The sequence below is a fragment of the Ovis canadensis genome, chromosome 1, assembly GCF_042477335.2.
Source record: "Ovis canadensis isolate MfBH-ARS-UI-01 breed Bighorn chromosome 1, ARS-UI_OviCan_v2, whole genome shotgun sequence".
NCBI classification, from domain to species: Eukaryota; Metazoa; Chordata; class Mammalia; order Artiodactyla; family Bovidae; genus Ovis; species Ovis canadensis.
In genome coordinates, this window is record NC_091245.1 from 266,257,969 (window position 1) to 266,273,500 (window position 15,532).

A 15,532-nucleotide genomic window follows, 5' to 3' on the forward strand; every position below is an offset into this window, starting at 1 on the left:
CTATAGGCGTGGCTAAAGAGTCAAATGAAATGAAACAAAAAGACGCTTTCTCCTTGGATGGAAAGCTGTAACAAATCTAGACAGCATATTAAAAAGCAAAGATAGCACTTTGCCAACAAAAGTCCATCTAGTCAAAGCTATGGTTTTCCTAGTAGTCAAGTATGGATGTCAAAGTTGGACTATAAAGAAAGCTGAATGCCGAAGAATTGATGCTTTTGAACTGCGGTGCTGGAGAAGACTCTTGAGAGTCCCTTGGATAGCAATGAGATCAAACCTGTCGATCATAAAGAAAATCAACGTTGGAAGGACTGATGCTGAAGTTGAAGTGTCAATACTTTGGCCACCTGATGCAAAGAGCAGACTCACTGGAAAAGACCCTGATGCTGGGAAAGTGTTTGTCACTCAGTCATGTCCAATTCTTGGCGATCCCATGGACCGTAGCCCACCAGGTTCCTCTGTCCGTGGAATTTTCCAGGCAAGAATACCTGAGTGGGTTGCCATTCACTTCTCCAGGGGATCTTCTGGACCCAGGAATTGAACCTAGGTCTCCGGAACTGCAGGCAGATCTTTTACCATCTGAGCCACTAGATTGAGGGCAAAAGGAGAAGCGGGTGGCAGAGGATGAGATGGTTAGATAGTATCACTGACAGTGGACATGCATTTGAACAAACTTCCAGAGATAGTGACGGACAGTGAAGCCTGGAGTGCTGCAGTCCATGGGGTCACAAAGAGTTGGACACAACTTAGTGACCAAAAAACAACAAAAAGGAGTCAAAAGTAATTAAGGTGAGCTTGGTCAATGAAGGCAGGTTAAAAGCAGAACTTTCAGCAAGCTGCTCCTTGAGTTAGCCTTTTTTTAGGGGGGAGGCGGGGCGGGGGGGGGGCATGCCCACAACATGTGGGATCTAAGTTCTCTGACCAAGGATGGAACCTGCACCCCCTGTACTGGAAGGGCACAGTCCTAACCACTGGATAGCCAAGGAAGTCCCTCCTTTAGCTGCTACTCTGACAAGCTCAAGAATCTTGTTAGTCACCAGTTTCTGTTAATCCTATGTGGTTGCTTTTCTTTTTTTTTAACCAAATGGGGCAGGGTTTCCTGTTAGACCTGTTTTACCCATTTATCTTGCCACCAGAATGAGAGTCTCCAGCCTTAGCCAAGTTGGAGGGGCCTCTTCTCCTGGTGGAGCTAAGGTAGGGATCCACTCCTCTTGAACAGGATACTTCCAGTGACCAGGCATGCCGCAGAGACGCGCGAAGGCACGATCGACAGGGTGAAACGGTCAATGAGTAACTACCCCTACCCGAGTTTAGAACTTCCCTGGTGGCTCAGAGGTTAAAGTGTCTGCCTGCAATGCGGGAGACCTGGGTTAGATCCCTGGGTCGGGAAGATCCCCTGGAGAAGGAAATGGCAACCCACTCCAGTATTCTTGCCTGGAGAATCCCATGGACGGAGGAGCCTGGTGGGCTACAGTCCACGGGGTCGCAAAGAATCGGACACGACTGAGCGACTTCACCTTCACTTTTCACCCAAGCTTATGCCTAACAGGGGAGGGTGGGAAGTGGAGAGTCTTTGCCCCGCAGGCTGCTACTGCTAAGTCGCCCCAGTCGTGTCGACTCTGCGCGACCCTACAGACGGCAGCCCACCAGGCTCTGCTGCCCCTGGGATTCTCCAGGCAAGAACACCGGAGTGGGTTGCCATTTCTCTCTCCAATGCATGAAAGTGAAAAGTGAAAGTGAAGTCGCTCAGTCGTGTGCGACTCTTAGCGACCCCATGGACTGCAGCCTACCAGGCTCCTCCGTCCATGGGATTTTCCAGGCAAGAGTACTGGAGTGGGGTGCCATTGCCTTCTCCGCCCCGCAGGCTATGAACAGGTAAACTAATGCTTGCATTTCTCGTCCCCTTGGCTCCGGAACTACGGTGCTCACAGGTCAAACAGCGTCCATGGTCCAACCTGATACTGCCCTGCAGGGTGGCCACGCCGGTCTAGGACAGGAAATGACACCCACAACGACCACTTTAGCGTCCCAGCACCCATCCCGCCGCGCGGTCGCGGTCAGCGGAAACCCTCCGCCAGTGATTGGCGGCTCCTCCCTAGAGCGTGGCCTTGAGCTGCTCCGCCGGGAACCTGGAGGCTGCGGTGATGCGCGCGCAGCAGCCTTTGCCCCCTTCCCTGCCGGTGATTGGCGCCTTCATACGAAGGGGCGGGCCTTCAGGCGGCAGTGCTGGTACCGCATCGCGTCAGTCTGGTGCGACCTCTGCCCGCCGGGAGGGTCGTCCTGTCTCCGCCCGAGTCACAGCCATGGCGGCCTCGCTTCTGCTGCGGCAAGGACGACCCGGGACGCTGAAGGTAAAGAGGGGCCAGACTGGCGGCCTGGAGCTCGCAGAGCGCCGGGAGACCGTGGAGGGCGGGGCAAAGGCTGCGGCCCTGACGGTCACCTCCAACCGTCCGGGGATGCCACTGACTCCGCTTCCGGGGTCGGGGGCTGGGCCTGGGGTGGGGTTTCGGGAACCTGGCCACGGGGGATCAGGAGCCAGGCCTGAGAGCGACGAGGGTCCCGGCGACCCCGGCCACCGCCCCCTCTGCACCCCAAACCCCAGGAGCCTCCGGTGTGCGGCCAGGCCACGGACAGGTGTAGGGGCCGCAGGTGTCCCGCGCGGAGCCCCGCCAGAACCCTTGAGGACAGTGTCTCTAACTGTTATTTAACCCTAGAGAAAATGAGGGAACTTTCAAGAACCTGGTTGACCTGGTAACTAGGCAGCCACTAAGAAGCCAGCTTGAAGTGAAGTGAAGTCGCTCAGTCGTGTCTAGACTCTTTGCGACCCCATGGGCTGTAGCCCACCAGGCTCCTCTGTCCATGGGATTTTCCAGGCAATAGTCCTGGAGTGGATTGCCATTTCCTTCTCCAGGGGATCTTCCCAACCCAGGGATCGAACCCGGGTCTCCCGCATTGTAGACAGACACTTTACCACCTGAGCCACCAGGCCAGCTTAGGTTGGTTACCTCATTTGTGAAATGAAAAGGAGAAAGAACTTTCTCCATCTGGACAAAGCTAAGTCAACTTCACTGTATTTAAAATTAAAAGTGACTCGTGACAAAAGCAATAACTATTCTTATCGTCGCAAAATACAGATAATGGAGGGAGCATCTGTTGTGAGAGGCCACTATTTTCCTTTTCATATCTTGGCCCAGTTCATTTTTCAAGCTTTCGTGTATACATATACACAGTGTCAGACTTTATTTTGGGGGACTCCAAAATCTCTGCAGATGGTGATTGCAGCCATGGAATTAAAACGCTTACTCCTTGGAAAGAAAGTTATGACCAACCTAGACAGCATATTAAAAAGCAGAGACATTACTTTGTCAACAAAGGTCCATCTAGTCAAGGCTATGGTTTTTCCTGTGGTCATGTATGGATGTGAGAGTTGGACTGTGAAGAAGGCTGAGCGCCGAAGAATTGATGCTTTTGAACTGTGGTGTTGGAGAAGACTCTTGAGAGTCCCTTGGACTGCAAGGAGATCCAACCAGTCCATCCTAAAGGACATCAGTCTATCCTAAAGGACATCAGTCCTGGGTGTTCATTGGAAGAACTGATCCTGAAGCTGCAACTCCAGTACTTTGGCCACCTGATGCGAAGAGCTGACTCATTTGAAAAGACCCTGATGCTGGGAAAGATTGAGGGCAGGAGGAGAAGGAGCTGATAGAGGATGAGATGGTTGGGTGGCATCACCAACTCAATGGACATGGGTTTAGGTAGAGTCTGGGAGTTGGTGACCGACAGGGAGGCCTGGTGTGCTGTGGTTCATGGGGTCACAAAAAATCAGACCCGACTGAGCGACTGAACTGAGCTGAACTGACGTCATAACCAGAAAAAGCAAAGGCTTCCCCTTCATGTGGGCACTCTAGGTGCCTGTGTCCTGTGTCCAGCACATACTAGGCTTAGTGAGTATTTACTGAGGAATGAACACTCTGTGACGTGTTCACCTTCAATATGTGGTAGACAGTTTTGAAGCAACTATTTTTCATCTTCAGTAGCATTTTTAATGGCTAGATTGTGCTTCTGCTTTATATTCTAAGCACAGGAAAACATTTTATGAAAAGAATCAAGTGTTTTGTAGATTGATAGGTAATTGGAGACTACGAAAAAAGCATGCTTAGGAGAAAGTCACTTTGGAAGAAATACTCGAATGTTAGTAGTGACTGTCCTTGAACTCAGGTGTTTTTTGCTTGCAGTTTTTTTGTATTTTCCAAACTTTCCATAATATATGTAGATGCTGAAAATTATAATAACTGTTAGAAATATGCCATATGAATTCACAGCATTTATATGTTGTAATAATACATAGTATTCATGCCGTAATAGAGGTTATAAATGGTATTACTCTAAAATTTCTGTTGTTGTGCCATTCTTTTGTCAGACTGTGCTTCTGGAAGCAGGCGTGTTTCGAGGACTTGCTCCTGCAGTTTCTCTCTCTGCAGAATCAGGAAAGAATGAAAAGGGATTACCACCGAACCCCAAGAAGCAGAGCCCACCAAAGAGTAAGGTTTTCATGGTCTTCATAAGTGGGAGAGAAGGCAGAGTGAATAAGTCAGCTTCCTAGGCATTAGAAAGAACTTTCTACCTACATAATTTGATGCTTCATTTTTAAATTGTGCCCAGATTACAATCAGACAGAAGATCGGTGACTTGTTTTAACCCAAACACGGCAGTAACATCATAGTCTTTGACTCAGTGTGTAGCCCTGAACTGGTTCTCTGTATTTTCTGAATGTCAGACTCAGTGGGTAGCAGTGGGATGCAGAGTATGCAGGCTCTGTGGTATCTGATGGCCATGCTCACGTGCTCCTGTGAGGTGGCTGTGACCTCCACCCTGTTTTTCCTCCCTGACTGACTTTTTTCAGTGTCTCTGGAATTCGTCAGTGGTCTCCCAGGCTTTGCTTGGTCATAGCCAGGGACTGCAGGTGTCTTTTTATGACTATGGAGAGGGAGTTAGGAGTAGGCTCCAATTCCATCAAGACCCCCTTCACGAAGTGTGGTTATCTGCTTCTAGCTCTTCCCATAGTCATTTTGACTTTACCGCCAGTTTTGACTGTTTCCCCTGAATCCAATGTAGTACATGCTTGTGGGGGAAACAGGAAACGCAGCACCGTTGTTGTTCAGTTACTCAGTCGAGTCCGACTCTGCGACCCCAGGGCCTAGAGCACACCAGACTTCCCTGTCCTGCACTGTCTCCTGGAGTTTGCTCAGACTCACGTCCATTGAGTCGGTGCTGCCATCCAACCGTCTCTTCCTCTGCCACCCCCTTCTCCTGCCCTCAGTCTTTCCTAGCATCAGGGTCTTTTCCAGTGAGTCGGCTCTTCACATCAGGTGGCCAAAGTACTCTAGCTTCAACTTCAGCATCAGTCCTTCCAATGAATAGTCAGGGTTGATTTCCCTCAGGATTGACTGGTTTGATCCTTACTGTCCAAGGGACTATTTAAGAGGCCCATTGCATTTAGTCTTAATTTATGAAACCTCAGTTAACTCTTTGACTATACGGGGTTCAGAATGATAGTTTGAGTTTGTCTCATTTTCATCAAAATATTATTTCCTCAGTTTGAGTGTTTGGAAGTGTGTAATGCTTTTGTCCCCTCTTCATCTGCACACAAAAACACAGGTAGGTTATAAAATGTTGGTGTGTTGTTGAGAGAGCCTTCTGCTGCCTTTCACATGCCACCCATCTTGGCTAAGGACACGTATCCTCCCTGTGTGTCTGTGCTCTCGTCTACTGGAGGCCTGAGTTCAACAGGAAGATTGTTTTCTGTCCTGCACCTGCCACGTTTTTAAAGCCCATGTTCTTTTTCAGTTTTCATCTGCACATTTTAAAATAGCTATCTTAAATGTAGGGCTTCCCTGGTGGCTCAGTGGTAAAGAATCCGCCTGCAATGCAGGAGATGTGTGTTTGACTGTGGAGTCAATCCCTAGGTCAGGAAGATCCCCTGGAGACAGAAATGGCAGCCCACTCCAGTATTCTTGCCTGGGAAATCCCATAAACAGAGGAGCCTGGCGGGCCACAATCCATGGGGCCACAAAAGAGTTGGACATAACTTAGAGACTAAACAGCAGCAATTTTCAACATGAAGTCTCTTTTTTTTCCCGAAGATCCCCTTTTTCAGAAATGTGCTTCTATATGTGAACAGAAATGGAATGCTTCATCCTGTGATGGTTTTGGGTGCGGTTGTGAGAAAAGCATACCAAGCTGGGGGTTGGCCTTGGGCTCACGTAGCTTCTGCCTCTGGCCATGGCAAGCCCTGCAGGCCTCTGAGTCCCTCCATGCTGAGCAGGGTCGGCGGGCCAGTCTTGCTATGTCAGTGTGAGACTGATGACCTTGTGTGATGTGTGTGTGCGGTCAGGTGGGAAGACAGCTTTTAGAGCTGTGCTGTCTTTAATACACTTTACACTTGTCTTGCAGAACTTAAAAAGTAACTCCAATCCCTGCATGAAGGAAAAGAAATGCTGCTTCCAAGTCAGCATGTGCAGTCCTCAGTATTTCTTCCAAAGTGTCAGGGATCAGTGAGTTGAGATACAGAAGTGCCTTGGCCCGCCAGTGGCACATGGCCAGGTCAAAGCCTATACACTGGGGCCAGCTTTGGAAACTCGTGTGGGGCTTACTGCAATGCTGACGGGGTCCTGAGCGCTCAGCCTTGGGGTCACGTCTAGTCCAGGGTCTGTGTCCAGGGTAAACACACTCTGCCCTCCCCCACCTGGGACAGCAGCCCTTCGGAGCACAGGCTTCCTTCCTGGGAGGGCAGCCAGCATCATGGACACACAGGTCAGAACCTGGGGTCTGCCCGTGGATGCTCCCCTGCATAACCACCGGGCTCACCGGCTTCAGTGTTCCAGTAAATTCCATCTCTAGGCTGAATTTGGCAACAACAGTAATAGACCATCAACTGAATAACTCCTGTGTCACTTTGTAAAGAATCTGTTGAGAAGCCAAAGCTAATTCCCTGCTTCAAGTCCCCATTTCAGTCTGAAAAGGGAGGAATCTGGAAGTAGGGATTGGGTATGCTTAATTCTGACCAGCATTAAAAGTGCTCCTTGTGTTCCTCCTGGTCTTCAGCCCTGTGAATAGGTACTACCAACATCCCTGTGTTATAGATGAGAAAGTGGAGGGGGGAGAGACTCCTGAGCCACCGAGGGTCACACCATATCAGTAGTGGAGCCTGATTTGAGCCCCAGCAGTAAGATCCCCAGTCTATATTTATAAGCAGTGTGTTGTCTTGCCTGTGGAAAAAAATCAATTCTTGGGTATTCATTAAAATAAACCAAAAAAAGCCCTTTTCTATTTTCTTTAATAGTAAAAATCATGTGAAAAGAAGTTTTCGTTACCGTATAACAAAAAACTGTTTCGCATCCTGTTGAAACGTACCTTTGTTTCTGAAATTAGTTTTGTGACCCACTGGCAAGATGTGGAGCTGCTCATCTCATCTGTTTTGAACACCTAAGTCACCTTCGTTTTTGGTTAGGGCGCTACTAAAAAGCTGAAAGTCGAGCCCTCCCCCGTGTTCAATGAGAAAAGATATTCAGGAGATTCAAGTGGAGAGGAGACACAGAGCCGCAGGAGAGTGCTGTCTCTGCGCTGTGACTTGCTTCTGTAGACCTTCATTTATTGGGGCTGTGACAGTCTCTGAGGATTAGAACCCGTCCCCGAAAGTCCACCTCTCGTGCTGGGAGGGGTGGCTCTGTGACTGGTCTTATTTTAGGTGCTTTGTTGGCTCGCGTAATTGTCTTTCAAGGAAAGTCACACTCACACTAGAACGCTGTCAGAATGTGCAGGTGTCCCGTCTCTAGAAACGCAAGAGGTTCATGAAAACGCGCAGGTAAAGTCATGCTTAGGTTCAGAGCGAGCCCACTGTTCTATACACGTGGCTGTGTCTCCAGGCAGCGGGACCCCACGCTGCCGAGTGCAGGCATGTCCCCGCCGGCCCTGGACAGGGGCCACTGGTGGCAGCTGTAGTCACCGCAGCAGGCTTCCCTCCCAGTCTCAGAGGATGCTGGGCCTGCGCTGCAGAGCGCGGCTGAAAGGCAACTGTGCTACTGGGCTTTAGGCTATTAGCCTGTCTGTGGGGTTCTGCCAGTAACTAAGCCTGAACAGAAGATATTTTAAAGCATTCTTATTTCATATGGTAAACCAAAGTGTCCTTTTTCAAACAAACTATTTAATTTGAGATTTTCTTTTTGCTTTCAATAGGTGATGTCTAATGTTTTAATAACTTACTTACATTTTAAAAAATCTTCATAACAAATTTTGAAAGAGTGAGGTATTATAATTAGAAAGCCTATCTAAACTAAACTTATTAGAAGTTAATTTTTTGCACTTGGAAAATGCATGCTTAGCATAAAAGCGGATCCGTGACAGAGGTGAGCAGGCGCAGGGTTTGCAGGCCAGTGTTAACACATTCCTCGTCAGAGCCTTTGCACTGTTTCAGGTATGGTTTAGAAAGACAGAATAAGAGGGTTCGAGTGCACGTGCATGCGTGTACCTTGATTTTATGTTTAGTGTGATCCTGGGGCTCTGTGCTTGTTCTGTTCCTGCTATCAGAATGCAGGTTCTGGGATGGTGCACGGCTGCAGATTCCGACAGGGCATGGAGGGGGTTTAAACTCACCTGCGGCTCTGGCTGTTCGGTCATATCCTCTTACATTGCCCACTGACCTCTCTCTGGCCCATTTCTGATTATTTCTCAGTTTTCTTTGATCATTTTCTGTCATTCTGATGTATATATATGTATATACGTATGTATGTATATATGTATGTGTATATATATGTGTGTGTGTGTGTGTGTGTATATATATATATATATATATATAGTCTGTGTGTGTGTGTATATATATATAGTCCCTGATCTCAGAAAACAATTAAGAGATTTTTTTTGGATACCAGTAAAATGGTAAAGTTAGAAATACATTTTTTTCCACTTTAAAGAAGTGATATACTTTTTAGTATAAAATAGTCTCCTAGACTTGAAAAATAAATGCATTTAGAGTTTGCTCATCGGCGATATATTTTTTTAAATTTTGCTTTAGACTTGAAAAGTAGTTTTAATTTACAAAAACTTGTTCTATATTTTTCTTCTTATCTGTATGGTTAAAAAAGATTTATCACCAGAGACAGCTGAGTGAAATGGAACTGATGAGTGTTCTGTGGGACTTCGTTTTCTTTCCTAGTTGACTCTACAACCTCTAAGACTCACAGTATCACTTACTGTAACAGTTTAAGACTCACTGTTTCTAATGACACATGTGATACTAAGTTATTGTAGACCTTTTTGGTCTTGAACAGTTTTCCTTGGCAGAAGAAACCCCTGAAGGACATGATTTTGCAGAACTCTCGTTCCTCTCAGGGCACCTTCCTTTGACTCCCAGTATCCCCTCCCTCCCATCCCCCGCTCTTAAACTCATGTATGTGTTTCCCCAGACCCAAACCAGACTCTCTTCTCTACTTTTGCTTTGTTCTTTTGTTTAAAAGGTCAAGTTCATGCAATATGGGTCATTTTTAAAATATTTGAGAGGCATCAATTTCTTTAGGGATTTGAGAAATCAGGCATTTCTAAAACTTCATCATCTGAAAATATCTTTATAATTTACCTTAAATTGAGATGAAATAGTAATTTTAAAAATAATTATCATCAGGAAGCTTTCATTGTGAAAAATGGAGATAAGATTGTTACTTCTTCTATTGTTAAAAAAAATCCCATCTTAAAAAATCTTCGGCTATCAAGAAAGACATCTGCGATTTTTTTTTTTTAATTGTTCTCCTGTGTGGCTTGGCTTTCCCTTAAAAGTAGGTTTCCATGGAGCAGTTCGTAAGATGATGATGTTGAAGATACTGTCAGTAACAAGGTGAAATGTAATGAAATGTCTGTGACCTTGATGAATTCACACTGTTTTACTCAATATTAAAAATAATATTCCTCTTTATGCCGTTTCCTAGATGTAGTGGAACCAAAGGAGAGGGGCCAGCAGCTCGCCCCCCCAACAGCAGATGCGGTGTCCAAAACCTTATCTGCACCCGCTTCCTCCCCATCAGTTGTGAGCCAAAGCAGGACGCTAGCAAGCCCTAACCCCGATGCCAGTGTGCTGCACACAGACCAAGGGCTTCCGAAGCTTTTGTCAAGAAAGACTTTGGTAGAGTTTCCTCAGAAAGTCGTGTCTCCATTCAGAAAACAGGGTTCAGATTCAGAAGCAGCCCAGTGGGGCAGGAGAGGGACGGATGATTCTTCTTCATCTTCATCTTCCAGCTCCTCTGATTCAGAGTCTGACGAGGAGGGCGACCGCTCAGGAGCAGGTCCTCAGGTGAAGAGCAAACGCAGGGGAGGGTCTCCCGTAGCAGAGGCCTCACGTTCCTCTGCAGATAGGGCCCCCAAAACTGAGATATCGGCCAAAGAAAAGACAGTGTCACAGCAGCCACACCTGGACCTCACCCCTGCAGGAAGGCCTCGCCAGGCAGAGAAAAAAAAGGCCTCCAGTCAGCACCTGGAGGACAGAAAGGGCCCCAAACCCAAAACCGCAGCGCCCAAGTCACATGCCGCAGAGGAGTCTATGAAGCAAAATGTAAAGGAGAAACAATCGCAGAAGATATCTAGATCAAACAAAATAGACAAAGAAAGCCAAAAGCCACTTGAAGTTAAAAAAGCCTTGTCTGACCGTACAACGTGGGGGTTGTCCACACATCCTGCTGACGGCCCGGCGCCCACCCCATCAACAGGAACCAGAGCCGGGGGGCAGCCGCCAGCCCCTCCTCCTGAGGCCAGAGGGAGCCTTTTGGAGAAGCAAGTACCAGAAGCAGATGGGGAGCTGGCTCTTCCCCTGTTCAAAACAGAAAAATTGGAAAAGCAGGCAGCAGAAGGAATCTTGAAGGCTGAGGAAGAGATTTTGGAAGATCAGCTGCCCATGCAAAATTTGAAGCCAGCCCCTGTTCAGAATAAAGATGTTCTGGACGAAAAGCCCGCAGTCCTGAAGCTTGAGGAGAAGGGCGGGATCATGGAGGACTCGGCCGCTCAGGTGGAAGGCCAGGACCACACACAGGGTACACCTTGCCTTGGGGTTCAGAGCTCTTTCTGTCCTTTGGGTGGGGAGGTCAGGCTCTGAAGAACGGTGCGATGAAAAGAAGTGTCACACTCGATCAGGTTCCCAGTAGACCTGTGGCCTGTAGCACTGTCTCAGATAAGCTGGGGGGTATATGTTAGTTATGGGTAGAAATTCCTGAAACATTTCAGATTTATTTCACAATGAAAAAGTTTGCCCTTGGTGCTTCTAAGTGTTTCCTAACCAGTAGAACAGGCAGTTGAACATCTTCATTCTGAACTTTGGAGGGTGTTGAACCTGCAGGGCACCTCATTGAGGGAGGGGTGGTGGGAGGGTTCTGTTAAACTCCCCCGGTAAGGAGCGGTGCTTACGCTTAGAGAAATGGCCTTCAGGTGAGCTGAACTGGCCTTTGTGTTTAGCGTCTTTATGCCTAAGGGAAAAGCTCACTTTAGGGATTGAAGCTGGACTTTAAGTCCCTGAACGTTTCCTCTGATCCACCTGAAGAGCACAGCAGGCTGCTTTGTTTTTCTGTACCGAGTTTTTATGAAGGGCTTTTTTGCTCCCCTAAATTTTTAAAGGGAAACTGTTTATTCCCCTTATTTTACCACTTTCCTGTGCATCGAACTTCTTAAAATGCAGTATGCTTGAGGAGGACCACAGCAAAATGGGAAAGCAGGTCTCTAGTTTCAGGATCCGTGGCTCTTGAAATGCACCCGTCACTAACAAACCCCGCTTCTTCCTGTCTGCGCTCCTTTCTGTTTAAAGCCTCTCCTAGGCTAGTGTGCACTACCTGGAATTATTGTGTCGCTCCCTGTGTTACAGTATTGTGTGTTTTCTTCCCTCCCCTTTTCTCCCTCTTTCGTGAACATATGAAGCTGCAACCAGCGCCCGCCAGCCTCCCCCTGACCCCAAAACTGCTCTCCTGCTGCTGTCGCAGTCACTCTGCTCTAGACTTGCCAAACCTTCAGGGTGACACAGAATTGGGAGTTTTCAGATTGCAGATCTTTCTGAAAACAATTTGACTAATTTTTGATGATTGTGTTATTTTTTCCAACATTCTCTTTGCCCTTTGGAGGCTGAAGACGCTGCGCGGAGTGCAGCTGACTTTCAGGGCGGTGTCTGCAGGGGGTGAGCTGTAGCTCGCCCAACCCAGCCACCGAGCTCCTGTCCTGCCGGGGAGGGGCGGGGGTTCGATTCCCTTCTGTCAGCACCCCCCACACACACACGGACTGTGAGGACGCACCTGCCTGAGCAGTCCCCACGAGAAGATACCTTGCTTGTTGAGACAGGAAAGAGATCAGTTCTCTAAATAAGACATCGTTTATTTTAACACAACCAAGAACATGAAAAACATTCTGGTGTGAAAATGAGAATTTTGGTGTGAATTCAAATAGTGGGAAACTGCAGCTACTCTTTTGCAGCATGAGTAGAAGTGAACGGAGTCTGGACAACAGTAGTTGCAGGCCCGTGAGACCCTGTCCGGCATCAGCCGTCACCCACGCCCGCTCCCTCGTGCCATCCTCGTGTCTCAGGGCACATCACAGGGAAGTGGGGTGTCTTTTGCTTCATCCACACACGTGGTATTAAGATCACTAATTGTGTAGGTGTGGGTTCTAATTCTTCTTTCTTCCACATAGAGAGAGAAGACTAAGTATTTTTTAAGTCTGAATCTAAAGTTTACCAACTTCTTTTTGGAAAAGTTAAACAACAAAAGTTCCACATCTCATTTCCAGTTCCCCTCAACTGTGTTATCATTAAAAACATTGGACTTTATTTGATTTTCTTGTATTTGGAGACTTAGAAGTCTCACTTATTTGCCACTTAAAACTTTTTCTTCTGTAAATGTTTTATTGCTGTTAGATTTTAATGGATCTGCTTTTTTTTTCTGCATCTTTAAATGACCTGCACGTCCCTCCATAACTGTTCTTGGCATTTTCAAAATTCTGAGAAGTCCAGTGTCTACACAAAGTAAGAGGTATACAGAAAGTAAGATGTAAAGGCATTATAAAAGCTATTCCACCTCTTAGATGATTAGTGTAAATTTTCGTCGAGTTTCTTTCTTTTGCTTTTGAAGATACTGTTGCTTTCTGGGCTTTTCTTTTCTAGGTAGACAATGCATTTATTACATGTGGGGTTTATGAAGAATGCTTGGTGTGTGTGTGTGAGAGAGAGTGAGCTGACCCATTCAGAAGCTCCTGTTTACACCGTGTTGTGTTTCCCCGCAGAGCCTGCCTCAGCCGCTCCCACTGAGCCATTTGACAACACCACCTACAAGAACCTCCAGCATCATGACTACAGCACATACACCTTCTTAGACCTAAACCTGGACCTCTCCAAGTTCAGGATGCCCCAGCCCTCTTCAGGACGGGAGTCCCCCCGCCACTGAGAGCCCAGTTTAAAGGTTACCCTTTCCGTGTCTGTCTGCATTCTTGCCTGCAATCGTCTCGGCAGTCATGAGACCCGGCGTGTAGAATCCTAGCGAGCAGTGAATTAGCAGCACTCCTCTGATGGTTCCGTCTCCATGTGTTTAGAGACATCTGGTGCGCGGATTTCTCTCTAACGACAGAGTATGGCTCAGTGGACAGATCCACGCAAGTAGAGAGTCGGAGGTGCCTTCCCTCTGCGTGGTTCCACTGTGCTGAGCCCCGGTCAGCTTGGTGTTCTCTGGTTCACCAGTGTGGAGTCTATGAGTGTAGCAGGGCCTTCTGATAAGACCTAGTTCTTGATGAATCAGATATAGGAGTTGTATACATTTTAACTAACCACTGCAGAGAAATTATAATAAATTATGGCATTTTATGATCAGATGGATCTGAATTCTTTTGTTCCATTGCATTAGGTATGTGATGTAGACTTGGGGAGTTGCATAGCGCTGGGATTACAGACAGGCGAAAGTGGTACACCAGGTCCAGCAGCTTTGTTCCGGGTGGCCGGCAAAATAAGCTTATCTGTCCACGGAGGGTTTCTGGGACAGCCCGGTGATTTCCCATCCCTCAGGGTAACATAACCCAGGCCGGGGAGCGTGCAAGTGAGAGCAGGCTCTGTGTGTGCCTTGGTGTCTGTCTGTCCCTCTGTGTGTCCCCAGGCCCCATGGGGACTCTGAGAAGTCACAGATCCAGCTGAGATAGTTGCTGAGAGAAGAGGCTGTGTCCGCCTGCTTGGGCCCCGCGTCCCCCTGCAGCAGAGTGCCTGTCCCCACACCGGGACGTTTCCTGGTTTGCCTGTTCTCATCCTTCCTTGCTTGCTTCTGTGCCCAGGCTTGTGACCTTAGTTCATTTCAGTTCTGGTTCTTGGCCTCTGGTCAGTTTACAACAAACAGTACAGTGTGTTATAACTTCTGACTCACATTTCTATAATCCTGCTTTTCTTAAAATGAGTCCAAGTAAGGATACCAAGACTGAAAACATGGGGTTGAAAAGCTAGTATTGTGATCATCTGTCTCAGATTTCATTACCGCCCCGGAGGCTTAGCAACTCAACAAAGTTCTCTAATCACATTTTTCAGTATAAGAGTACTGAGACCCATTACCAAAAGAAAGCAAGTGGAACATAGATTACCCGAAATCTCTGCTCACCCGACCACGGTTAACACAACAGGTTTCCCAGTGCTGCGACCATATGATGTACACGCAGCTTTCTATCCTGGGTTGGTTGGTTGGTTGGTTGTTTTCATTTAGTAGCTTCTTACACTGTGGCCCATGGAGCCCCTGTGATGTGTGGAGGCGTGTGAAGGGCCATGGTCTCTGATGCCAGAGTGCACTTCCCTGGGCTGTTAGTACCACAGAGAGTTGTGAAAGGTTGCTGCTGAGCCATGAAAGACGCTGGGATTCTTGGCCTCCAGAGGAGAGAAATTCAATCCGGGACCAGTGACGAGGCTTGATCGCTCAGAGCTTTTGTGTAAGAAAGTTTTATTAAAATATAAAAGAGATGGAGAAAGCTCTGACATAGACATCAGAAGGGGCAGGAAGAGTGCCCTCCTGCTAGTTTTCAGCAAGAAGCTATACACCCATCAGCAGGCTGCTAATTGGAGAAAGGAAATGACTCAAAACTCAGAGTGGCACCAGGCCCCTCACCCACAATCTGCATTTTGAGATAACACTGGCACAAGGTGAGTCATCCCAGGCCATAAAACAATTGACATGAATCTTGAAGAAAGGCAAATTTCCAAGCAAGTACATAGTCTCATTAATACAGGCTAAGAACATTTCCATGAGTAAAACATACTGGTTTGTTGAGCCATTATCGGTTCTGAGTCTTAGGCAGAACCGACTTGAAGAAAGACAGTCTAAGGTAGATACATAGTTCATTAACATAGCTTAAGAAAAACATTTCCATAAGAAAAATGCATTGGTTAGCTCAAGGCTTGAGAAAAGTTCTGGTGGAACCAGTTGTCATCATGACAATAGAGTTTTAAAAGAAACCTTTTAATTTTGTATACAGAAGGAAAAAAAGTCTGACACTTGCA

At 47.3% G+C, this 15,532-nt stretch overlaps 1 protein-coding gene across 2 annotated transcripts; it reads left to right on the forward strand.

Annotated features, from left to right (window-relative positions):
• Window positions 1-1,097: 1,097 nt before the first annotated feature.
• On the forward strand, window positions 1,098-13,873 carry NDUFV3 (NADH:ubiquinone oxidoreductase subunit V3). 2 transcript variants are annotated; one of them, XM_069581764.1, is made up of 5 exons: window positions 1,098-1,191; window positions 1,929-2,348; window positions 4,418-4,538; window positions 9,975-11,069; window positions 13,294-13,873. In XM_069581764.1, exons 2-5 carry the CDS (start codon window positions 2,142-2,144, stop codon window positions 13,452-13,454), a joined length of 1,584 nt encoding a protein of 527 aa, XP_069437865.1. In that variant the 5' UTR covers window positions 1,098-1,191; window positions 1,929-2,141; the 3' UTR covers window positions 13,455-13,873. The 2 variants fall into 2 exon arrangements, with proteins under 2 accessions (XP_069437865.1, XP_070148475.1); XM_070292374.1 differs by lacking the exon at window positions 9,975-11,069 and having other exon boundaries at window positions 1,108-1,191.
• The last annotated feature ends 1,659 nt before the right edge of the window (window positions 13,874-15,532 follow it).

Bases quoted from the DNA above. Each gene is read 5' to 3' on its own strand.
- NDUFV3 (XM_069581764.1), top strand. From the start codon at position 2,142: ATGCGCGCGCAGCAGCCTTTGCCCCCTTCCCTGCCGGTGATTGGCGCC. The intron at 2,349-4,417 runs GTAAAGAGGGGC...TTCTTTTGTCAG, and splicing joins GACGACCCGGGACGCTGAAG to ACTGTGCTTCTGGAAGCAGG. The intron at 4,539-9,974 runs GTAAGGTTTTCA...GCCGTTTCCTAG, and splicing joins GAAGCAGAGCCCACCAAAGA to ATGTAGTGGAACCAAAGGAG.